The sequence below is a fragment of the Dipodomys merriami genome, unplaced genomic scaffold (assembly GCF_024711535.1).
Source record: "Dipodomys merriami isolate MVZ:Mamm:240054 unplaced genomic scaffold, mDipMer1.0.p SCAF_56, whole genome shotgun sequence".
Lineage (NCBI taxonomy): Eukaryota > Metazoa > Chordata > Mammalia > Rodentia > Heteromyidae > Dipodomys > Dipodomys merriami.
The window spans coordinates 4,583,601-4,609,606 of record NW_027206135.1 but is presented as its reverse complement, the minus strand read 5'-3'; the positions used below and the strand labels follow the sequence as shown (position 1 = coordinate 4,609,606).

General features: G+C 37.8%; 1 protein-coding gene across 2 annotated transcripts in view; it reads right to left on the bottom strand.

Annotated features, from left to right (window-relative positions):
• Cab39l (calcium binding protein 39 like) overlaps positions 1–26,006 on the bottom strand; it is a 105,331-nt gene that overhangs the window by 27,705 nt on the left and 51,620 nt on the right. For both annotated transcript variants that reach the window (XM_070000177.1, XM_070000176.1), the window contains 4 exons: positions 25,624–25,788; positions 15,752–15,870; positions 7,553–7,721; positions 572–631 (listed from right to left, as the gene is read on the bottom strand). In XM_070000177.1, coding sequence (XP_069856278.1) covers positions 572–631; positions 7,553–7,721; positions 15,752–15,870; positions 25,624–25,788 — 513 coding nt within the window. The remainder of the gene's footprint in view (positions 1–571; positions 632–7,552; positions 7,722–15,751; positions 15,871–25,623; positions 25,789–26,006) is intronic.

The window sequence follows — 26,006 nt, the reverse complement described above, 5'->3', positions numbered from 1 at the left end:
GGAAATGAACCCCAAGATATGGACACAAGAGGTCTTTGTTGTTGTTGTTGTTGTTTTTAATGTACTATGTGATTTTTTTTGTTTCCTTTGTATGTTCTCCCCACTATGGGGAGAAAACATACTTGTACTTGATTTTGGTACATCTTGTATATACAGTTATCTAATTTGGGAAGGGGAAGGGGAATAACAAAATGCTGAAACAAGGACACAGGATGATCCATTGCAACAATGATACTCACAAGAAACTATGTTGGAAATGAACTTTACAACTTCTGGGTGCGGGGGAGAAGTGAGGGGAGGGAAGGGATAGTGGGAGAAAAACAAAGAAGGGGGTTAACAATGCTTGACAAGAAATGTACTCATTACCTTATTCCTGTAACTGTAACCCCTCTGTACAGCATCTTTACAATAAAATAAAATTTAAAAATAAAAAAGAATAAGAGACACTATAAGAACTCTACATCACATACTCACAATTTCTATCCGAGTGTAACAAAAGGACCCCAGCCAACTCCTTAATAACAAAAGGAAGAAAGAAAGATGTATAGTCTTAAAAATGATTTATACTTACAGTGTCATAATTTTGTTCTAAGAAATCTGCAACCAACACTTTATGTCTGGTTAATAAATCCTAGAAAGAGAACAAGCAAGTAAAACAAAATTACTATCGCTAGTAAATTTTATGTAGTTAACTAAAATTTAAAATAAGTCTTTATTTCTATATTTTGAGAAATCCATTAATTTAAAACATGTAAAAGCTGCAAAGAGTATTTTGTTTACACCACCAAATTGATTCCATTCTTATTGTAGTTTATGATGAGAAATACAAGTTTGTTTCAGGTTAAACAAACAATACATTATTAAACTAGTGTTGTTAATTTCCATTACTATTAGATTTATCATAGAAATAAGTAACTGGTAAAATATGACACAGAAGAACTGAATTTATAGTACGATTCTTCAACTATTAACTCTACAGTTATAATAAAAATTAAAATAAAATGTAAGGCTAAAAAATGTCACTAGTAACTATTTTTGTTTTTTTTTTGAGACAAGTATTACTATTTCTCAAGCTAGTTTCAAACTCCTGAACATGAACCACCTCAGCCTCCTGCATGCTGGGAATGAATATAGGTACAAGCCATTAGGCCTGGCTTAACCTTCTTTTTCCTAGCGGGTTTGAACTTGGTCCTCACATTTGCTTGGTAGGTGCTCTACCAATGAAGACACATTTCTAAGCCCTTTTTGCTTTAGTTTATTTTTAAAGTAAGGTCGCACATATGTTGTCTTGGGCTAGTTATAGACAATGATCCTTCTGGGTTCACAGATTCATGCCACTGTGCTCAGCCTTTTTGTTGAGATAGGACACTAACTTTTTGCTTGGGCTGGTCTCAAACTTCAGTCCTTCTGCTCTCTTTTTCCAAATAGCTAGAATTAGGTGTGAGCCACTGTGCCTAGCTCTCATTAAAAAAAAAAAAAAAAGTGAATGGTGTAAAACTTTACCTCAAAATTTTAACATATTTTTGAGGATTTAACTTCTCATTACTTTCCTAACCACTCTTAGGAGGTGCTTTGGACCCTGGGAAATATAGAAATGACATTTAACAGGGCTATCTCAGATATTTCCTGTCTGTTTTCTGTTGAGTGCATAGTGCAAGTTATTAAGTGTCACAAAGCATCCTTTCACAGATGGGGTGAATTGTTTCTATCTTATTACAGATACAAACTTTCAGAAAACTGCACAAAAGCATGAAACTTTTGGGTGTTTATCTCATGCCTTAGTAATATCCTTATTTTACCTTAATGTGAAAGACCTAATCCCTTTTGTATGCTTAGAGGCTAAATATCCTGTTGAGGTGCTGTGTAGAATTTAATTAAGAAAAATATCTTTTAAATGTTTCCCAAGATAAAGCCTTATACTTTAATGCATACTTAATTAAAAAATTCCAAAAGTACGTCGCAATATAACGTCATAGAAAAGGCAAAGCATTTTTGACCTATTATTTTTCCCTTGGTGCTGGGCACTGAACTCAAGCTTGTGAATGCTATGCAAAACTCTACCACTGAGCCACAGCTACCGTCTTTGTATTTTACTTTATGTAATTATTATTGGTATTTAGGGGTCTGATCTTCCTACCTATGCCTCCTGCATAGCTAGGATCATAGGCATGTGCTACCACGTCCAGCTATTTTCTTAGTGGTGATATTTTTGTTGGAACTCAGGGCTTCACACTATCTAAATGGGTGCTCTTACACTAAGCAGCACTGGGGATTTTCTGAGCTAACTTGGTGCAGAAGGGCTGTCATTCTAGGCTACCACAGACACTGTGGGAGCTCTCCACCTGTTACAATCATCAGGTGCAGAGTAAGGACTGGGCACTTCCACAGCTGCAGCAGAGCACTGACTAATCACTGCTGTCTAGAAAGGTCTTTATGTACTAGTGCAGTCCTAGGGAGAAAGGAGACAAGTCAGAGTTAGGACCCAAATAGAACCAGACCCTTCAAGTTCCAAGAGCAAGGGGGAGAGAGGGTGGAGGAGTGTAGAGAAGAAAAAAAGAAAAAGAAATAACTTAAAAATACCAAACCCAAAATAAGAAAATATCATATGATAAAGTAGGATTCCTTCAACAAATATATGATGGACATAGCCAACATATGAGAAGCCCTCTGTCTGTCTCTGCGACATATACCCAGCTTGAGTGTGTTTATAAGATATATAAGTCCTCAAATGTACATATATAAGTATATATATGCAAAAACTGGAAGAACCTTATCATATATAAGAAAATGGTCAAGAATAAAAGGTCAAATTTAAAAGAGTTAAAAAACAAATAAACATAGCTGGGTGCCAGTGGCTCTGAGCTATAATACTAACTACTCAGGAGGCTGAGATCTGAGGATAGTGATTTAAAGCCAGCCTTGTAGGAAAGTCCATGAGACTCTTATCTTTAGTCAATCATCAAACAACAACAACAACTACTACTACTACAAGTAGAGTGTGGCAGTAGAATGCTAGCCCTAAGCAAAAAAGTTCAGGGATTGTGCCCAGGCCTTGGGTTCAAGCCCTAGTACTAGCATATAGAAAAATAAGTAAAAAATAACAAATTAATAGTATTTGAAGTAGTGTGTTCTTTTATCCTAGTACTTAATAATTCTGATTGGATATTGCTAAGATATGCATAGTTTAATAATTATATAAAAATTACAGTAAAATCTCACCTTGACATTTCTAGCAGATCTGTTTAGGAGAAACTTGGGGAAGAGTGATAGATATTCTCAGGGATGGATGAGACTGTCAAGCCAGTAGCTGTTGCCACTTACTAAGGGCTTGTGAATTGCTGAGTAGTGTACCAAACATTATTATACTTGATGGATTATTTCTAATCTTTGTAACAACTGTGTGAGACAGGGATTATTTTCGTCATTTCACAAACTAAGAAAATGAAACTCAAAGCTTAACTTAGCTCAGGGACATATAGGTAATCAGGTGGCCAAGAGAAGGAATTCAAGCCATTCAATTATCTCTCCCTTGGAGGGAGAGATAAAAGAGATGATTGTAAAGAATCTTGTTATTGAGAAAGGGGTCTACACAGAAGTGGAGATATAGCTTAAGTAGTAGAACCTCAGCCTTGTGGGAAAAAGCCAAGCAAGAGCACAAGGTCCTGATTATGAGTGCCAGTACCAGCACACACACAAAACAACAAAAATATCTCCTTCCCCCTCCTCCCCCCCACTTTTTTGTTTTGTTTTTTTTTTTGGTCAGTCGTGGGGCTTGAACTCTGGGCCTGGGCGCTGTCCCTCAGCTCTTCAGCTCAAGGCGAGTGCTCTACCACTTGAGCTACAGCGCCACTTCCGGTTTTCTGGTGGTTTATTGGAGATAGGAGTCTCAGGGTCTCTCCTGCCCGGGCTGGCTTTGAACCGCGATCCTCAGATCTCAGCCTCCTGAGTAGCTAGGATTACAGGCGTGAGCCACCAGCGCCCGGCTCCCCCCACTTTTTTGGAAACAGGCTCCTAATATGTAGGACAGGCTGGCTTTGAACTTGGGATTCTCCTGCATTGGCTTCCTCAGTGCTGAGATTATAGGCATGAGTCATACATCTGGTAACAGGGCTATTTTTAAATAGGTATAATTCATTGAGTATGTATTTTCCCCATTAGAGCTTATTATATGCTTGTAATTATATGAAACCTTATTTACATTTTTCTTTCTTTCTTTTTTTTTTTAAAGGAGCTAACTTGTTGCCATGATAGCAAAGAGCTATCAAACAGGAAAGACAGAAAAACTTGGGGTGTATGGAAGGACTCAATATCTGTTATTAGAAAACATCTCAATTTTTAAGGCATTAGGCACTTTGGTAGAAACAGTCTTCCTATGCTAAATGCCATGTTTGATGCAAGGGAGTTCTACCTTGTCCTGAGCATTGGCTTCCCCTTTTCTGGAGGTTGATGGGTAGCCAAAGTGCAATATGTGATTGCCAGTGAGATTAAGCTGTCTGAAATGGATTAGGCTCCTATGTCTCACAGCCTCACACCCATACACCCTGGACTTTATTCCTAGGTTTTCCTCCCTGTGTTTTCCTCTCTTTCCTCATTCTGCTCTGCTATGGCCTTCCTTCTACTCCCTTTTCTTTAATGCCCCTTGTTGGATTCCCGCTTAACATGACTACAGACACCTTGGTCAAAACCTCCATCCTGCTTGCCAGGTGACCTTGGCCTATAGCCCAAACCCAATAGGGTAAATGAAGTCATTAAGATAGACAGCCAAGCCCCTAGACTGTTTAACTGATGTTGGATATGTTAATAGTTTTTGAGAGAGGCCAGGTACATTCCAGTTGGCTGCATACTACCTTAGTCTAGCTCACATATAAACCCCTTCATCCTGTATTAGGTTACAGGAATCCTCTCTTGCTGCTGCCCAAGACACATTTCCTTGAGTCTGTAAGTCCTGAACAAATTACACTGTGTACAATTGTGGGTCTGTCTGCCTTGCCTCACTCTTCTGGCACCTTCCATCTTTGATGGCCAGTTCCCATCCACTGAGACTGAGTTTCTCTGAAGCTCTCTTTCTTCACTTCTCTCTTGTGTCCTTTCCTGTCTTGCCAAGACTTCCTGGCATGGGTTCTTTCCTCCTCCCTCCTCATCTCAAGGAGAATCTAGGAGGCAGGCAGACAGGATGGAAACATGTGGAACGTTGGAGTAGGTGGTGCCCATCCTCACCTCCAATCTCTCTAAACTCTTTGCTCAAAGAAATTGGCTTCTTGTACTAAATACCTTTTTGTTTTGTTGTGTCAATACTGGGGCTTCAACCAGGGCTTCTCATACTTGCTTGGCTTCTTTTGCTTAAAGATGGTGTCCTACCACTTGATCCAGGCCAGTTCCAAGGCTGGTCACTTTCACTGATACTTCTGGGGAAGGATAGTGCTGTAGCACCTTTCTTCTCTACTCTCAGGCCATTCAGCACTGCCTCCAAAGTGGACACCCATTTGTGACAACAGAAATGCCATGGTTAACTGGCACCCTCCTCCTAGGCCAGCTGAAGTTGCTTAAGCATGTCCCTTGGATCACCCCACCCCACCAGGATGGCCTTCCAATATTCCCATCATTCTTACACTGTATCCTTTTGACACTAGTTCTTCCCATTTAATTTCCTCATTTTCATTATATTTCTAAAGATGGCCTTGTTTCCCTTACAGATTGTGTTTCAAGCAGCTGTGCAGACCTGCCTCCCCAATCTTGACAGGCCAGAGTTCACTTACCACTGCTCCATCCTTATTACACTGAAAAGATCTCTATGCTCAGCCCACAGGGACCCCACCACACAGATCATGCTCAATTCCTTTCCTTCCATCAGTTTTCCCTTTTCCTTAGGCTCTTTTTCCACTGTCTCACTCCAATCTCTTGTCTGTTATTACTTTCTACTCTCTCACACATATGACCATATGAGCTAATACACTTAAAAAACAACAACAGATTTAAGGCACCTTCACAGAACAGGCTGAGTAAATCCCAGCCTGCAAATAATACAGTTTTAAGCACTGCACATCACTTTCTTCTTTCTCTGGAAAGCTATTAAAAAGTGTTAAGACAGGCACTGGTGGCTCACCCCTCTAACCCTAGCTATGCAAGAGGCTGAGATCTGAGAATCAAAGTAGGAAGCCAGCCCATGGAAGTCAAGTCCTCAACATCTCTTATCTCCAATTAACCAACAAAAAGATGGAACTCAAAATGTGGCTCAAGTGTTAGATAAGCAAAAGCACGAAGTCCTAAGTTTAAAGCCCCATTAAAAAATGGTAGGGCCACAAATATAAGTAAATATTATTCTAAAATAGGAAACTTGAAGATAATATTCACTGGATATGTAAGTCTGGTAAGTTTTGAATATTAGCTGTACATTTTTATGGTATGAGCTCTGAACATCTTTTGATGGTAAAATACATAGAAACAGAAATAGTAATGGTTGCCAGGGACTATAGGGAGGGGTTAATGGAAAGTTGTTTAGAGGGCATAGAGCTTTAATTTGGTAAGATGAAAAAGTTCAGGAGATTATATACCCAGCAGTGAATACTAACCTATACACTGAAAATTATTAAGATGGTAAAAATTTATGTTTATTGTACCATAATTAAACATTTTAAGTTAAAAAATAAATTGTATGTGTGTTTCCTACATGCCAAAGTAGATTACAGATGATAATTGTATGGATGATTATGGTTATCTGCAACATCAAATACAAATATACAGAGATAACCAGTCATACTATCAAAATGCCAACATAATTATTTATTTATTTTTATTTTTATTTTTTTTTTGGGTCCGGTCGTAGGGCCTGAACTCTGGGCTTGGGCGCTGTCCCTCAGCTCTTCAGCTCAAGGCTAGTGCTCTACCACTTGAGCCACAGCGCCACTTCCGGCTTTTTTCTTTTTGCTTATGTGGTGCTGAAGAATCGAACCCAGGGCTTCATGCATGCAAGGCAAGAAGTGCTCTACCACTGAGCCACCTTCCCAGCCCCCAACATAATTCTTCTTTATTTTTTTTTTTATTTTTTATTGTGAGAATACCGTTCAGAGGAGTTACAATTACATGGGCAAGATAACCAACATAATTCTTTAGTATTATGTTTAGCCCTGTGAAAATTTAACAAGTACAGTGACAAGACAATGTGATGGCCTCCACCTTCTAAACTGTAATTCTCTTTCTCCTCTTCCTACCAAGTTCTTCTCCCTGGAAGTAACTTCTATTGCTGCTTCCTATATCCTTTCAGAAGTATACTGTGCATATATATCTCATATAGAAGCTTATACTTTTTAATCTGCTTTTCACATAGATAGCATGGCAGAATAAAGTTTATGTTAGAATGCTTTCCATATGAGCTTATGTTTCTCCATGTGACAGACTACCCTCACAGGCTACAATTCATTTACTGGTGCCTCTTACGATCCATGTCACATGTGATTGGCCACAACTGTGCCTAAGGAAGAGAATTTTTTTCCTTTTAAAATTAAATTGCCTTTTCAGAAGCTAAATGACCTATTTCATTCAGAAAAAAAATTACCTTAAAAGTAGCAAAGGCATCTGATGCAATATCAAATGTTGACAACTCCACATACTTGAAGAAATCTCTGAATTGATCAGAAAAGAGGATAATTTTGGCAAGTGGTTCATATCGAACACATTCTCTCAGCATAATCCCACAACGTAAGGCAATCTGTGGGGCTTCATATCTAAAGCATAAACAAGGTAGAAACAAAGAACTCTTGTTATCTTATTAACAAAATAACATCAATGATTTCAAAAGGACCATTTCAATACTGCTGCTAATGGAAACAGATACTATTTGTTACAGCTCATTCAGACACCACTCATTCAACACCCATTATCTGTAATGTGCCTGGCACTACTCCAGACACTGAGATATAACAGCAAGCAGGCCAAGGTCATTGTCATCACAGCCTGCCTATTTTAGTGAGGACAGAGCATTTTGTGGGATGAAGAGGATGCATATAAACAATGTAAATTAGTTTTATACATTCAAACGTGTTGTGAAGGGGCTGGGAAGGTGGCTGAGTGGTAGAGTGCTTGCCTTGCATGCATGAAGCTCTGGGTTCGATTCCTCAGCACCACATAAGCAGAAAAACCAGAAGTGGGGCTGAGGTTCAAGTGGTAGAGCGCTAGCCTACAGCTGAAGAACTGAGGGACAGCGCCCAGGCCCAGAGTTCAGGCCCCACAACTGACCAAAAAAAAAAAAAAAAAAGTGTTGTGAAGACTGAAGACAAACTGGGTAATATTACAGAATGCAAGTATGTAAGTTGTGTGTGTGTGATCCTTTAATTTTTATTTTACTCAAATTAATTTTATTTTATTCAAATGTCAAGGGAAGGGGCAAAGTGTTCTAGGCAGTGGTACAATGGCTATAAGACAAAAACAAGCAAGAGTTGGAAAAAAAGAAATACAGTTAGAGTGGTAGAATATAGGTTACAGTAGTGAGTAGTGTCACAGCAGGCTAAAGAGGAAGACAGTGCAAGGTAGGGCAGGGCAAAGTGAAATCATACTCAGGTTTGTAAGCCAAGATAAGCAGTTTGGTTTTATTTTAAGAGTGATAGGAAGCCTTTGGAGAGTTTAAAGCAAGAAATTAACTCAACCTAATGGCTTTGGGGCTGAGGATATAGCTCAGTGCTGTAACGTGTCTACCATGAATGGAAGTCTGGGTTCCTTTCCCTGCACTACAGCAAAGGAAGGGCAGGGCAGAACTACATGTGGAAAATGAACTGTAATGAACACAAAGTGGGCTGGGGAGCTGAGTGGAAATGAGGTAGGTTAGTAACAGAAGCTTAGCAATAGCAATGGCAACTCAGAGGAGGGGTGGCAGCAGAACACAGTGCTGTGGGCACATGCTGGATACTGTCTAGAGGAAGAACCAACAAGGGCTGATGTTGGAGGTAGAGTTGGGCAGGAAATAAACTTGGAAACTCAATTCAAGAAAATGTGGTATATATACACAATGGAATTCTATGCCTCCATCAGAAAGAATGGCATTGCCCCATTTGTTAGGAAATGGAAAGACTTGGAAAAAATTATATTAAGTGAAGTAAGCCAGGCCCAAAGAAACATAGGTCCCATGGTTTCCCTTATTTGCAATATCTAATATATGTCTGAGTCAAGCAGAAAAGGTCAGATAAGGTGATGTTAGGGAAATGAACCCTAAGATATGTATTCAAATGTTTTTTTTCTTTCTTGCGATTGTTTCTAACACATTTATAAGATTATTTCTTTGTTGCTTTGTATGTCCCTCCCCCACAGTATAACCCCTGCTTTCACTGTATTTGATGTTGGTATAATTTGTGGACGGGAAGGGGAAAAACAAATCGTTTAAATAGGGATACAGGTGGACCCGTTACAACAATGAGATGTACAAGTCGTTATGTCAAAAACGAACTTTACAACTTTGGTGGGGGGGAAAGGGGGGGAGCAGGGAGGATTGGGTTGGGGGGTGGGGAGAGGATGGGAAGGGATGGGAAGGGGAAACAAAGGAGGAAGCTACAATGCTTGATAAGAAATGTACTCATTATCTTGCCCATGTAATTGTAACCCCTCTGTACAGTATTTTCACAATTAAAAAAAAAGAAAAAAAAAGAATAATTCCTTGCTTTTAGCTTGAATAACTAAGTGGTGCCATTTAACAATATGAATAAGCTAGCAGAGGAATGGATTAGTAAAGAAATGAGAAATGCTATTGAGTATATTAACTTTGAGATGGCTTATTCCAAGAAATAATATCTCCAGAAGACAGGAAAGTATATCCATCTGGAGTTTAGGAAAAGACAAGGAAGACTTGTAAATATGACCAACAGACCAGTAAAAAGTTTTCCACTGATAGATAGGTTCATTGGTATCATTGCAAAACTACTGTAGAAGACCCAGTATTTGTTATAGGAAACAGTTCAGGACTGGCACACTAGATCTGTTCCATTTCTAATTAATGACAGTCTCTCAAATGTCAAATTCAATATCAAAGTCAATCTAGGCCTGAGTCACATTTCAGTGTTATAAGATTTCAGGGAAATGAACAATTTTTAGCCTAAATAAAGACAAGCCCCATATTGAGATGATACAATTGACAATTGTGTGACAAATTAAGGAAGAATAGAACAAAAGAAGTTACAGTAGTAAAAAAAAAAACAAAAAAAAAAAAACAACTGAGTAGACTTTTTTAAAAACCCTGATCAAGTTTTTAGAAAGATCAAATCATTTACACTACAATCAAATTACAATTCTCATTTTTATGGTATTAGTACATGGCTCATTGAACACTGTAACTTTGTCTCAAAAATCCTTGAAAAGGTCATAACACTCATAAGGATCTTTCAAATTTAGTATGAATTATTCAAAATAGTAAAATACCAACAGAAAGAATTAAGATTACCTTTTAATAGGGAAAAATCAAATATTTGAAAACAAAAAAACAAACTTGAAATGTGCTTGAAAATGATTTGTTACTTAGCAGTAACGCTGAACAATAATGAATAATAGACTCTTTTCCTGACTTATGTAACTGTAACCCGTTTTTAGCATTTTCAAAAAAAAAAAGTTCTGTTCCTCATAGTATCTGCATGAAATTCAGACTCAAGAATAAAATCGATTTCCTACGATTTAAGAAACAGGCTACTTTACTCTCCTGCTTTACAAAATCAGAAGAGGCAATAGCAAAAAAGGCACCATGGTAGTATATATTCACTTTTGTCTTGCCTAAACTGAATGATAATCCTAAGAATTACTTGAATACTTGTGGAATAACATACAGTACCATTAAATGCTAACATATTCAGATAGACACCATTCTTTGTATAATATAAGGAATGCCAATTTATAGTGTGAGCAATTTTTCTTATCAATAGAATTTGAAAAACAGCCTACTTATACACATTGAATAATTAGAAAAAAGGATATTATGAAAGATGGAAAAAGGATGTATTTTCTGAAATGCTGTCAATCATTGATAATGTATTTAAGAAACTATAAAATAAAGGCTGTTGACCAAGACAAAGAGACTAAGGTATAGTTAAAATCCAGGCTTATTAATAAGACTTTCATAATGTAGTCCTAAACCTAACTTTTCTGTTTCACCTCCCATCACATTCCCTATTTCCCTGGGGTATGCCATTCCCTTTAATGGAATGCCTTCATCTGCATCCACCATTAAGACCTCTCATTTTCAAGGCTTAAGTTCAAATGTCTTCTACTTGACATCTTTGTAATCATCTATCATTCAGGATTTTTTTTTTTTTTTTTTTTTTTGTCATGAGGCTAGAACTCAGGTCAAGGCAAGTACTCTACCACTTAAGCCACAGCACCACTTCTGGTTTTCTGGTGGTTAACTGGAGGTAAGAGTCTCACGGACTTTCCTGCCCAGTCTGGCTTTGAACCTCGATGCTCAGATTTCAGCCTCCTGATTAGCTAGGATTACAGGAGTGAGCCACTGGAGCCCAGCTCAGGATTATTTTTATTTGTTCACATTCCCACACAGCTTATATGTAATTTTACTTCAGCACTGTTCTCTTTCTCTAGTATGGCATGTTACAAGTCTGTTTCCTTCACTTCATTCCAAACAAATTAGCTGCTGAGGATGTGTTTTACCTATCCTGTAACTTTTTCCATTATCCATTCATTCTCCCATTCCCATTGGTGCCTATGTCTTATTTATTGTTCCTTTCTTCATCATTACCCCATCCCCAGAGTGGCTAGCTTTAATGTTTTCTCACAAAAGTAGGCTTTTAATGAATTCAGTTTAAATTCAAACTCTGAATTTCCTAGTACTAGAGGACTCTAATGAGTCAAACTTTGGCTTAAACAAAAGCTGCATGATCCCTAGCCAATGTCTCTCATTTCTGAATTCAGTTTTCAAACTGAGACCATCTATAAAAATTTTCCACTCCAAGTTTTGGTATAATTAGTTCTTTTTTCCTTCCATTTGGTGAAGTTCATTGGAACCATCTGTGATGCACTGACAATTTATATTGAGGACCAAAAGAACATTAAAAAAAACTATTCCTCTAGGACAAAATACTTATCAGTTCATCTCAGGGATTTGTCTTCATTCTCTACCATGACAACTTCTTGAAGTTAGGAATACACTGGGAATACATAGGGAAATCACTGACTTCTCAAATACACTTTAAGGGAATTTATCTTCTCAACTTGACAGCTCTCTAGGATACTGACATTTAACAGGTTATTGCATATAATACAAATATGTGCTCCATAAATTAACCCATCTTAAGTTTTAAGTCCTGCTAATATTCCCATTCTTAGTTCTGGTAAAGAATCAGTATTTTACCTAATCTAGTCTACTGACTGATTAGTTTCCTAGTGAAAGAAAACTATGACTAATCACTATTTCCCACAATGACTACCTATGGCAGATGGCCAGTTATGGATAATGTGATGAGAAATTGAGTCACTCTTTTATAGAACTGAATCACATCCTCCTTCCTGATTTATAATTTGGCTAATATAGTGTGGGCTGTAATTAATTGTGTAAATATAGAGAAAGCACATTACTCATATGATGGCATGCTGGAAGATCCTTTATAAACTTAATGAAAGCCAGAATGTAATAGCAAATGTCTCAGCTAGCAGCAAGCTACAGTAATCATTACACAGAAAATAGCTAGAAGAAAGATCTTGTGCAAGAACATTCCCACTTAAGAACAAAGATTGTATTATGTAAGGGGAAATGACTTTTGTTACTATTGTTGGGAGCAAACAATGATAGACAGTATTTGGAACTTTCATAAAATGCCATTTACTAATTCTTGGCCTATTCAAGAGTAGAGAAGGTCTGCTTCTAATCTAGAAACATTTTATTCTAAAAAATGAGTTAAGTTTTTCAACTGAAAAGGCCTAGAAACAATAACAATTCAATGTCAATAAGTACTCCTAGAATCCAGATTATAGTCTCTAAGAATCATTTCTTACCAAAAAGAACCAGATCTATTTAAGTAGGGTTGAGTATACCTTACTGCACCAGAAAACAATGTGATGTCAAAAGACATTATCCAAGGGACCCCAGAGAGTCAAATGTGCATTACAAAGAAAATGTATACAATTAAATGAGACATGAGAACATGGAATCTGTTAGGTATATGTGTGAATGAAAGAGAAATAAAATTTATTGAACATCAGTGGAAGTTTCTTAGGTAGCAATTTCTTTCTCTCCCTCCCTTCCTTCCTTTTTTTGTAGGTACCATGGTTTGAACTTAGGGACTAATAATTGCTTGCCTTGTTTGTTCAGCAAGTATTATACCATTTGAGAAAGTTCTCAAGTCCAGTTTTTTGCTGGTTAACTGGAGATGAAATCTCATGGACTTTTCTACCTTGGCTGGCTTAAAAACTCAGCTCTCTAGATCTCAGCCTCCTGAGTAGTAGGATTATAGGCATGAGGCACCAGCACTCAGCTGAGTTTTTAATCTTTTAAGCAATCAAAGAAGTTTGAGTGTGGGCTATGTATTGGGGATTATAGAATTATTATTAAACAATAAGCATAGTAATAATTTTGTGGTTATATAATAATTATCTTCAGCCAGAGGAAAAATAAACAGCACATGGGTACATTGGGGAGAGGGATGAAACAGAGTTCAGGCCCCACAACTGGACCAAAAAAAAAAAAAAAATACTGATGGTTGCTAAGGTTGAGTGATAGGGGTTCATGAGGTTTCTTGTATTTACTACTTTTGTCTATAGCTGAAAATTTTGTAATGAACTTCTAAAAAACAGGATTATTATGATTATTTATGATTCTGACATTACACTTATGGAACATCTTCCACTGGCCATGGTTCTTTATGGATCACTGAAAGAAGTTTAATGACCTCATCCTCATGTTCTTTCATTACCCTGCAGTACCATTTGCATAAGCCAGGAGACAAATTCATTAAGGATGAGAAAGACCTTTTCATTTTTTATTCCATGTTTTATATCACATATTCTTCATTCCACATTTTATATCACATATTCCTGTTAAACACACAAATATGAATTTCATTTGGCCTCATGTACTTTATAGTTAAACCTGAGCTCAATATAGTATGTTATTATACTCCTAAATAACACTATTGATTAATGTGTAAATGTACCAAGATACTTATGTTCAAAGTTTTCAAGGAGATTCACAAGAAGTTAATCATTATTCCATGTAGCTGTTCTTATTAGGGCTGCTTGGGGTCTTCTGGTCCACAGGAGTATCAACAGTTCCCACTTCCTTAACATCCATAGGGCCTTCAAATCATCTTAAATATACACTAACAGAAGCTGGGTGCTTGTGGCTTACACCTGTAATTGCAGCTACTCAGGAGGCTGATCACAGCTCAAAACCAGCCCAAGCAGGAAAGTACATGAGACTCTTTTCTCCAATAAACCACTCAGAAAACCCCAGAAGTGGCACTGTGGCTCAAGTGGTACAGTACAAGTATTAAGCAAAAAGAAGCTTAGGGACAGTACCCGGGTCTAGAGTTCAAGCCCCAGAATCAGAAAAAAAAAAAGGAAGGAAGGAAGGAAGGAAGGAAGGAAGAAGGAAGGAAGGAAGGAAGGAAGGAAGGAAGGAAGGAAGGGAGAAAGAAAGAAAGAAAGAAAGAAAGAAAGAAAGAAAGAAAGAAAGAAAGAAAGAAAGAAAGAAAGAAAGAAAGAAAGATACACTAACAATAAAAATGGTAAGACTTGGAAATGTGGCTTTGGTACTTGTTAGCTGTATAACCTTGAGCAATATCCTTATTATGGTCTTTTGAGTTTCAATTTCTCATCTGTAAAAGGGTAAGAATAATACCTAGTTTTCAGAGTATTATTGGAAAGACAGAATGCTACAAATAAATGAAGATACTGGATACATGGCACAAAGCAAGCCCTAAATAAATGGTATATACAAAATGGTATGAAAGAATGAGTTAAAAGTTTGGATGAAAATCAGATGACTAATCATTGTAATAGAGAAGAGAAACCAGAAGTATAGTCTCCAAATTGTTACTAATGATTTCATTGAGAAAGATTATGAGATTCATTCTCTTTTTATTGAACATTCTAAAATGCTTAAAAATGTAAACATGTATTTTTTTTCTAAAGTTTATTGTTTTGAAAGTATCCACTCTCTTTGTTCCCAATATCATCACTAAAATTTGATCCAAATTATCTCTTCCTTGGATTTTTCTTATCTGGAGTCACAGCTATTGTTCTTGAAGCCATTTTCTACACTGTCACTAAAGGGTCTCATCCTCAGGTGGCTCCCTTGTACCTACAGAATAACAACTGAAGTCCTCAGTGGGGCATAGAAAGTGCTTCTTAGTCTGATTCCAGTTTTTCCATTTATATATTATATTCTACCTCTATGCAGAAGCGTGACACCCTGGCCAGATGCTAGCTACTGAAAGAATTCTTATGCATATTGAGTGTGTGTGTAGTTGTGTGTGTAATAAGTGTAGAAGAAATCAAAAGCAGCATAGAATAGAAAGAGAGCAGAAAGTGGAGGAAAGAGAGGTAGTAAGTGAAAACATATAACACTTAGAAATACAAAAGTAAAAGGAAAGATTGCTTTGCAGCCTAAGTAATCTTAGAGATATAGAGCTGGAAGGGGCTGGTCTCAAACATGGCAAACAACTGTCCTGTAATTTCAAAGGGAAATTGACCATAGCCAATAAGGCTAATGCTATATACACTTTAAACAACTATTTTAAACTCAAACCCTACTCCGAAGGAACCAGGCACCTACCCTTTGAGGAGCATAAAGAGGATATGAGGATGAGCACTGATGTATTCCACAGTAGGACAGCGAGTGCCTATCTGTCTTCTCAGGATGTTGTTAAATATCTGGGTCACATCTTTTTTTCCCTGTTAAAGAAACAAACAACCATTAAGTTGTATATTATAAATGAATGAACTGTTATGGAATGTAAAACACATATGAAGAGTTAGTACCATCCTTTGTAAAATGCAAACTCATTAGTTTACTATTTTCATATGCTGTACTTTTAAACACAAAGTCTGTAAGAATGGATGCTATTCCTTCCCAGTTTCCCTGAAGCTCTGAACTGAACTTTGGCTTATTATATGGACAATAAGGGTAAGAATGCCATTGCCTAGATCAGTATGGTCCTAGTTCTGACCTTCATCTTTCAACTGAACTATAGAAGAGCTTCTTAGCTAAGTGCTAGTGGCTTAACTTGTAACCCTAGCCACACATGAGGTTGAGATCCTGCCTAGGCAGGAAAGTCCATGAGACTCTTATCTCCTATTAACCAGCCAAAAGGTGGAGGTGGAGCTGTGGCTCAAGTGGTAGAATGCAAACCTTGAGCAAAAAAACCTCAGGGACAGTATTCAGGACTGAGTTCAAGCCCCATGATTAGCACACCACATGTACACACACAAACACACACATACACACACATGTGCATACATGCACACACATACACAATTCTTCCAGTTATTCTCTCGATTTCAAAGCATTTTCACTTTACAGAGATAGCAAGCAAGAAATTCAAGTACAGCCATACTATTCATACTATTCTCTTTCATTAGGTTCTTCAACATACCTCCTCTCTCTTTCTCTCTTTGTGGTTCCCCCTAACCCCCTTTCTGCTGGTAGTAGGTCTTAAATTCAGGGCCTAGGCTCTGTCCCTGGGCTTTTTAGCTCAAGGCCGGTACTCTATGGAGCTATAGCTCCACTTCTGGCTTTTTTTTTTTTTCTTAATTGGAGATAAGAGTCTCACAAACTTTTCTAAAGATACTTTAGGGGCTAAGGATATAGCTCAGTGCTGGAATGCTTACAGGGCAAAGGTAAAGCTCTAGGGTTCAATCTCCAGTACCACAAGAAAATCAAACGTAACTAAAACAAATTTCAGAATCACTTTTTCTCAATTTAAAAATCCTAAAGGAAAAATGCTCATACTACATAATTTCATTTATACCATGTTAGGCTAGATTTGTTGTACAAAACAAGCATAGCTGTAAATATAAATGAAATTTTAATTTAAAGCAATCACCTGGGGTGTTCAAGTCTTTCTAGACTCCACCGTAAAATACTGTAAATATCAACTCTCTATGAAATATTCTAAGAGTGTGCTTTTCATACCTCCCTGTAAAATGCCACAGAACATTTCCATACGGCATTCCAGTGAACAGAACCAGATCCAACTTTTACACAGAGGAGAGCATTCTTCTCACCCATCTGTAAATGTGTGCAGAGACCAAGAAAGCCCCCTATTGCTAACAAAAACAAGTCTGCTACCAAGGACCACTTCCCCAAACAAAGGAAAAGATTAGAAAAAAGTGAAACAGATACAAGATGAATAATAATCTCTCAGTTATATGTAATCTAAGTAATTATTCATTTCTCATACAAAAGTCTATTTCAAAACCAGTCTTCTGCAGCCCTCAAAGCCTAGAAGTAGCCAGAAAAAAAAAAAAAAAAGGTGGGGCGGGGGTTGGAAAGGGGAGACACTAAAAGAAAAAGAAATCCTCGGCCAGGTGCCAGTGGCTCACAGCTGTAATCCTAGCTACTCAGGAGGCTGAGATCTGAGGATCGTGGTTCAAAGCCAGCCTGGGCAGGAAAAGCCATGGAACTCTTATAAACTCCAATAAACCACCAGAAAACCGAAAGTGGTGCTGTGGCTCAAGTGGTAGAGTGCTAGCCTTGAGCTGAAGGGCTGAGGTCCAGAGTTCAAGACCCATGACCAACAAAAAAAAAAAAAAAAAGAAAGAAAGAAAGAAAAGAAAATCTCCAAAACACTTTGATATAATAAGGCAACATCTAGAAATGACCAAAAAAATTTAAGATTACATATAATATAACAAATCAGATCCCAAGCCTTTTGAAGTACTTATTAGCTGGCACATTTAAAAAAGATCAGATCAGATATAAACAATTAATGATCAAAAGAATGAGTGAATGGCATATAAAAGTACCAAAAATCAAATGGGAAAAAGAAAATGAGGGAAACAATTAGAAATAACTGCTGAGGCTGGGAATGAAGTTTAGTGAGTGCTAGCCTAGTAAGTGTGAGGCACTGAGTTCAAACCACAGTACCAGTGTGTGTGTATGCATGCATGCGTGTGTGTGTGTGTGTGTGTGTGTGTGTGTGTGTGTGTGTGTGTGTGTGTGTGTATGTGTGTGGGAGCAGTGAAGAAAAGGATGTAGAATTTTGGGGAGTGGGAACTATTTAGTGCATCACAGAAGCATACACTTTTATAAAGGGTGAATGGAACTGTTTGTAAACTAGCTCTGCTAATGGCATGGATATAGTTTGTTCCTACCAAAATTCATAAGACCTGGTTCCCAAGTTGTTGGTGTTGGAAGGCAGACCTGAGGAAAAGTGAATGGGTCATAAGGGCATAGCCCTTAAGTATGGATGGATGGGGTTTTTTTCACAGATGGATTTGCTAACTCAGGAGTTAGGTTCCCTTTACTCTCTTCCAAATGTAGCTACTTCCTTTCTGCTTTCAGCCATGAACTGATAAAAGTCTAGTGCCTCACCAGATACCAAGCAATCGCTGGTGTCATGTTCCTGAACTTTCCAGCCTCTAGAACCACGAGTCAAATAAAGTCCTTTTATTAATTCATTATCCAGTCTGAATTATTCTGTTATGCAACAGAAAACAAAGACAATACTTTAACCACAACAACAACAACAAAAGAAGACTAGCCACTTAAGTATGGGACTTCTCTATTCTTGTTGAGACTTCTGTGTGGAAAGAAGACTCAGAAGTAAACATTTGTAGTGAATTTTAACAATAGGAGCTAGAATAGGCACAGCAGTGTACAAGGGTGATCAGTGTTCAGTGGATGGAGTAGCAAAGACTTACGCCAAGCACTAACTTGAAATTAAACTAATAGAATTGCCATTAGGAAAGATTTTGAAAACCCAACTACAACGTAGCTCAGAATTAGCTGCCCTTAAAAATTCTTACAAGAAATTAAATTTCCATATTGAATTCCACTAGTGTGGATGGGAGGAGTCACACCTGCTCCTCTCATACTGTTTTCATACTTGTCTTTTCTGCAGCTGGCTTCTTCTGCTTCAAATATCTTTATCTCCTGGTTAGACACTGAAGGTTCTGTTTCAGATCTAGGTCCAGAAACCTTGCAGAAAAACTCTATTCTTGCTTTGATCATATGTCTATTCATAGGCTGGTCAGCTATGTATTTAGCTGGCTGTTCTCACCCTAATGATGCTGACGAGGGAGAGAAAGGATCTCCCAAAAGTGGAAGGACTATGTAAACAAAACATTTACATTATATGTGGTATGAATAGTTTTTATCCTTATGGCAGATCACATTCCTTAACAAGTATGGTAGGGGCAAACTGAAATGGCCTTGTCTTAACTATATAAAAATTAAAAGGCTTTGCTTCTGATTAAATGCCTAATGCCAAATATCATTTTAATAACCCATAAATTATGTAGTACACTCTTGAAGCTTGACATCATTAGTTTTAAAAGGTGATAGGATAACTATAACATAAGATTCCATTTACGGTATAGTATTTCCCTAGTTGAGATTGTGCACTATTTGTCTAAACAACACAATCAATGACCTATGCATATAACATTTCAAATTGCTAAATGAAAGTTTATATCTAAGATTTTATAATTTTGTTTTTCTTTTTTTTCTTTTTTTTTTTTTTGGTCGGCCGTGGGGCTTGAACTCTGGGCCTGGGCACTGTCCCTCAGCTCTTCAGCTCAAGGCAAGCGCTCTACTACTTGAGCTACAGCGCCACTTCCTAAGATTTTATAATTTTGGTCTCATCTTTTTTTTTGTTGTTGTTGGTCATGGGGCTTGAACTCTGGGCCTGGGTGCTGTCCCTCAGTTCTTTAGCTCAAAGCGAGCCCTCTACCAACGTGAGCCACAGCACCACTTCTGGTTTTTTAAGTGGTTTATTGGAGGTAAGAGTCTCATGGACTTTCTTGCCTAGTCTGGCTTTGAACCGTGATCCTCAGATCTCGGCCTCCTGAATAGCGAGGATTACAGGCATGAGCCACTGACTCCCAGCTGGTCTCATATTTATAGTAATAAAACAAAAAATGAAAGGCTACTTTAATTAGAGATGAAAAGAAAAGGGTTTTAGAGGACAAAAACATTTTAAATCTCAAGAGAACTATTTTGCTGTTGTTGTCAGTTGTGGGGCTTGAACTCTGGACCTGGGCCCTGTCCCTCAGCTCTTCAGCTCAAGGCTAGCACTCTACCTACTTGAGCCACAGCGCCACTTCCGGTTTTTCTGGTGGTTTATTGGAGATAAGAGTTTCACATACTTTCCTGCCTGGGCTGGCTTTGAACCAAGATCCTCAGATCTCAGCCTCCTGAGTAGCTAGGATTACAGGCATGAGCCATTGGCACCCGGCTTCAAGAGAACTATTGAATAGCTTAATGGGAAGCTAATCAGGCAGTGATTTTTTTTTTCCCAACACATTGAAGCTATAAAGTTTCTGGGGTCTACAAACTATCATGTCGGGGAGTTATACCAGGGAAAGCAGTCATGGCCTCATGAGATTCTTAAGTCTGAAAATCTGATTAATTTTAACTTGTAATGGTTCCATTGTATTTTCTTATAGAGAGGTGACTTTATTAGAGTAATAAATAGCCTGGAGAATGCCAAATTCCTGCATATCACTGTATCTTTCTTGAAATATATAATGTATATGAGCAACAACCATGAATAATGTTCTTGTCAACAAGTGCAACTGTAACCACTGGTTTGCTCTAACCTTTTTGTTCTTTTTATCTATAGAAACAGACTCCTATAACAATTTCAATAGGTGTCCTTGTTCAGTTTTCATAGTTTCAATTGTTTTGGGAAGGGGGAAACGTACAGTAATAGAGAGGGTAAGTCTAATTGGAATATACTGTAAACATGTAGGAAATGAAACAATGAAATATGTAACTAATGTAAGCTAAAAAAAAATAAGCCTCCTGGGATGCCATTTCAGAGTACTTTTTTTTCTTTTTTTTTTTTTTGGTCCGGTCGTGGGGCCTGAACTCTGGATCTGGGCGCTGTCCCTCAGCTCTTCAGCTCAAGGCTAGCGCTCTACCACTTGAGCCATAGTGCCACTTCCAGCTTTTTCTGCTTATGTGATGCTGAGGAATCGAACCCAGGGCCTGAGGCATGCAAGGCAAGCACTCTACCACTGAGCTACCTTCCCAGCCCCAGAGTACTTTTTTTTCTGAGTGTTCATTTTCATTCTTGATTAGAATAAAATTTTCTTACACACTCTTGTGTGGGAATCTGTTCTAGACTAACAACAGCAAGTCACCATTTAAAGCTATCATCACAGGGATTTCTGCTTCTTTGAGCTATTTTCTGTAGCTGCAATAGTGGACTTTGTATCCACTCTAGTTTTGCAAGGCATGCTTACCTTTAAAGTACAAGCATGGCCTCTTACAGTTTTACATTTATTAATCCCTTGATCTCACACACTTTGTGTTTAGAAACATCAAGGAATCTAAAGACCTGTCTTGAATAGTGGCCAAACTACAGAAGACACCGCCCTTGGTTTGATACTGAGCCCACAAAATCAGAAGCCATGCCGTTTCTTCCATAAGTCTTTTTCATTGTTTCTTTTTTTCCCCAACTTATAATATATTGACATGATTAAGTTTGTCAACAAACTTAAAGCTTAAAGGATTAGATACAAATTTATGGCTAAGCAGTGCGATTTATTTTAGACTTAAAGATCTGCTTTAACCAGCCATTAGTCATACAAGTAGGATCCTCTAGCATTGTCTCTACCCCACCAGACCACTCTCTTTTTTTGTACTGGTATTGGAGCTTGAACTCAGGGCCTGGGCCCTGTCCCTTAGATTTTTCACTCAGGGCCAGTGCTCTACCTCTTGAGCTTGTTCCACTTCCATGTTTAATTGGAGATAAGAGTCTCAAGGTGATCCTCACCTCTGAGGCTCAATAGTAGCTAGGCTTACAGGCCTGCACCACTGACTCCTGTGGATTCTTCTTTCTTTTCTTTTTCTTTTGTCGGTTGTGGGGCCTGAACTCTGGGCCTGGGCACTGTCCCTCAGCTCTGCAGCTCAAGGCTAGGGTTCTACTACTTGAGCCACAGCACTACTTCTGGATTTTCTGCTTATGTGGTGCTGAGGAATCGAACAAAGGGTCTCATGCATGCAAGGCAAGCATTCTACCACTGAGCCACCTTCCCAGTCCTCCTGTGGATTCTTCATAGATGGATTTATCACACAGATTCCTAAGTTAGTCACTACTGCCGAACCATAGGTTCTAGTCTCCAAACCCCAGCAACCACAGACTTTCAATCTCTACTAATGATCTTGTTTGTCTGTTTTATCTCTTCAACATGCTGTTTTTCCCAAGCATAGAAAAGTTGCTAGCCTCCTTCATTCAATATGTACTATTAACACATAGTGCCCCTAAAAAAGGCTGAAGGATAAAAGGTAAACACAGCTCATACAGATGAATTTTGATTCAGGATGAGTTTTATGTCACTGTATTAAAAGTTGCACAGTCTTGTTGATTATCTTTCTCCTGATCTCCTTCCTTGTATCCTTTCCCTGCTCCAAACCTTTCTCTAATCTCTCTCCTACTTCCTACTTCATCATTCTTTCTCAGGAAAGACATTTCTCACATTTCTGTTACTTTACCCTGCAAAAGGAATCTAAGCCTTTTTCTTTCAGACACTGTCTGGAGAGTCTGACAAAAAACCCAGCAAGGGTTTTTTTTCCCCTTCCATTAGGAATGTTTGTTCTATTTTCCTAAGTTATCTGGCAAGAACTGCAGCCATCCATCCCTAAAATAATAATAACTTTTCTTCCTAGTTATAAAAGCATATCAGAAATGTTAGTCAAATGACTCTTGTTCTCTTCAAAGGAGCCCAATTGTATCACTTATTAAAGTGATTCAGAGTAGTCTACACAGTCTTCTAAACAATATACAAATTCCTTAAGAAAAATGGCTCATTGATGTGTCTTAAGATACTTTCTTTTAATCCAATTCCTTATCCTATGCTTTGATCTCTCATTCTTATTCCTACATTCTACCTACCTACCTACCAACTAACTTGCATGCAACCAGGTATGGGAAACACAGTCAGTCCTAGTTGTCAAGGTACTCAGACAGAAGGGTATTCCTAGTACTACCAAAGAATCAAGACATGGGATGATGAACTATGTGTCTAGAATAAATTTTGAAGGTAAGAAAATTTTTATCAAGCCATTATTAGTTTATATGGATGTTTTGGTCTTACAATTGTGTGTGTGTGTGCGTGTGTGTGTGCGTGCATGTATGTATGCAGATACTGGGGCTTGAACTCAGGCTCTCATGCTCATCCTTGGCTCTTTTGCTCAAAGACAGTGCTGTGCCACTTGAGCCACAACTCCACTTCTGGATACTTTGGTGTTGGAAGGAAAGTTGCTCCCAGTAGCTGAACACCTTTGTCTCCAACTCACAGAGATACACAACACATTTTTGCAAGTAAGCTATTGTTGCTTCCTTGGTCTTCCTTCCAATAACCAACTGTGAACTTGGTTAATCTCAGAAACTAAGTCAGGTGAACAAAGGAATCAATGTTGGCAATAGTCTAATATATGGTTATTCTTAGGAGAATGTGCGAGACAGTAGTAAATCTATAGAAATAGGATCATAATCCAACAGTAGGGACCATTTTTCATATTCATGGTCACTGTCCAACTAAATGTAAAGCAAACATAAAAATACAGAGTTATAAGATGGCCACTGGTAGTTCATGCCTATAATATTAGCTACTCAGGAGGCTAAGAACTGAGGATCTCAGATCAAAGCCAGCCTGGGTAGAAAAGTCCATGAGATGCCTGTCTCCAATTAATCAGCAAAAACCTGGAAGTACAGTAATGGCTAAAGTGGTAGAGTGTCAACCATGAGCAAAAAAGCTAAGGGACAGCATCCAGGCCCCAAGTTCAAGCCCTAATACTGACACACACACATATAACAAAATCCAGTGTTGTAACCAAACCCACTTGTATTATTTAGCTGAGGAAAGAGGAGAAAATGAAAATATATATCTTCTTATATAGTACAGGATATATTTGTACTGTTCTTATTTAGTAAAAGTAAAAGAAAGCTGTGAATTCATATTATTCTTTTGAAGATGAGAAAACTTAGGCTTGAATGGTTAAGTTATGACTAGCAAATAGTAAAAGCCAGATTCCCATCAATAGTTCCAATACCAAGTGATTTTCCACTATGACACAACTCCTACAAATGTTCATAATACCTGATTTTAAACTAAATAAAAGAAGCATAAAGTATATAAATGCTTAAAATAAGAGTATATCTTAATTCCACATATATCCAGTTTATAAAAAAGATGAGAGGGATCCACACAGTGGTGTGGAAACAAAGAGATAAAAACTAAGCAAGAGGAAAAGGACTATAGGTAGACAATGTTATAGATAAAGAAATAGTCAGCAAAAGGGAGGAAAAGATAGCTGGTGTATGTGAAAGGAAGTGTGAGTTGACACCTGAGCCCTTCAGGTTCTCCCCGATCTTGCTTCCAGGCAGAATACAGGACTGTGTGTTCACCCATAGTCTCCTCTGAATTTCTCCTCCATCACCACAGCCAAATCTCCTCCCCTATCTTATCTGCCAGGAAGCCCTGGACTAGTATTTCCATAGATCCCCAGAGCCCTAACCTTACCTCAGTCTAATCACTATAATCACACTAATTAGTTTTCCTTCTACTTGCTCAGTGAATAAAACTAAAAGCAATTAACTTGAGAAATCTGCATATCTCATCTGTCTCTGAGACTCTGTGAAGATTTGAATACTTACCTGAAAAAAACCAAAAGAGAAACTGAGACATCTATCATCTACACAGTGAGTATGTCAACTTACCTATGGATATCTTTTTCATTGCATTATCACTCACTGTTAAAAGTTAAATTAATAAAATGCCTACACCCATTCACCCTTATATTTCTATACTTGTTGTATTTATTTAACTAAGTAAACTTGTTTTAATTGCTGCCCAAATGAGATAAACATTCTGTATCACATTTAACAGACTTTTCAAATCATAGTATTTTAATAAAAATAACTAGCTTACTAGATGCAGTGTTTGAATTACAACAGCCAGTTACTTAATGTGTTGGAACTTTAGGTTCTTTATCTATAAGATGGGGGATAATAAGATTATTTAAAACCTTATGCAGCTTTAAGAACTAAGTAAGTTGCATTCAAAACTGTATTGGGGGCTGGGAGGGTGGCTCAGTGGTAGAGTGCTTGCCTCGCATGCATGAGGCCCTGGATTCAATTCCTTAGCACCACATAAACAGGAAAAGCTGGAAGTGGCACTGTGGCTCAAGTGGGAGAGCACTAGCTTTGAACTGAAGAGCTGAGGGACTGCACGCAGGCCTACAACCAACAAAAAACAAAAACAAACAAACAAAAAAAAACTGTACCTGGTATTATATGAAACACTCAGCCAATGCTGTCTATTATTATTAGTAGTAGTAATTAATCTAGCTACTATCTAGTTGCACAAACTTAATTAAAATATACCCTTAAATAACGATGAGAGTGCAAATATAATGTCTTTTAAATATAACGTATGACTAGCAATCATTTTTTAAAGAGAACAGTTGTCTTTCACCTCAAAGTCTATGAGCTGCAGGTCAGCTATCAGTGTCACCAGCAGCCCACTGTTGTAGAGTTCTTGTGCCAGTTGAGCCACTGCCTCTGTTGGGGGCTCCTTGTCATTTGTACCACACAGAATTTCCTTCATTGCTTGCAGTGCTTTTGACACTTCTTCTGAAGCCTAGTGATCAGAAAATATGCTAACAGTTAAAAAGAATAGCAATTTCCTGCCATAAACAAGTCAACAAAAAAAAAAACCATCTCTTGGGCCCAATTTATTTGTAATCAAAGACCATTTCATAGTTATAAACAAACTATTAGTGGGCACTACTTTTTTATTTAAGGAAATATTACTAAAATTTATGTAAATAGATCTATAATATTTCTTCTTAGCCAACA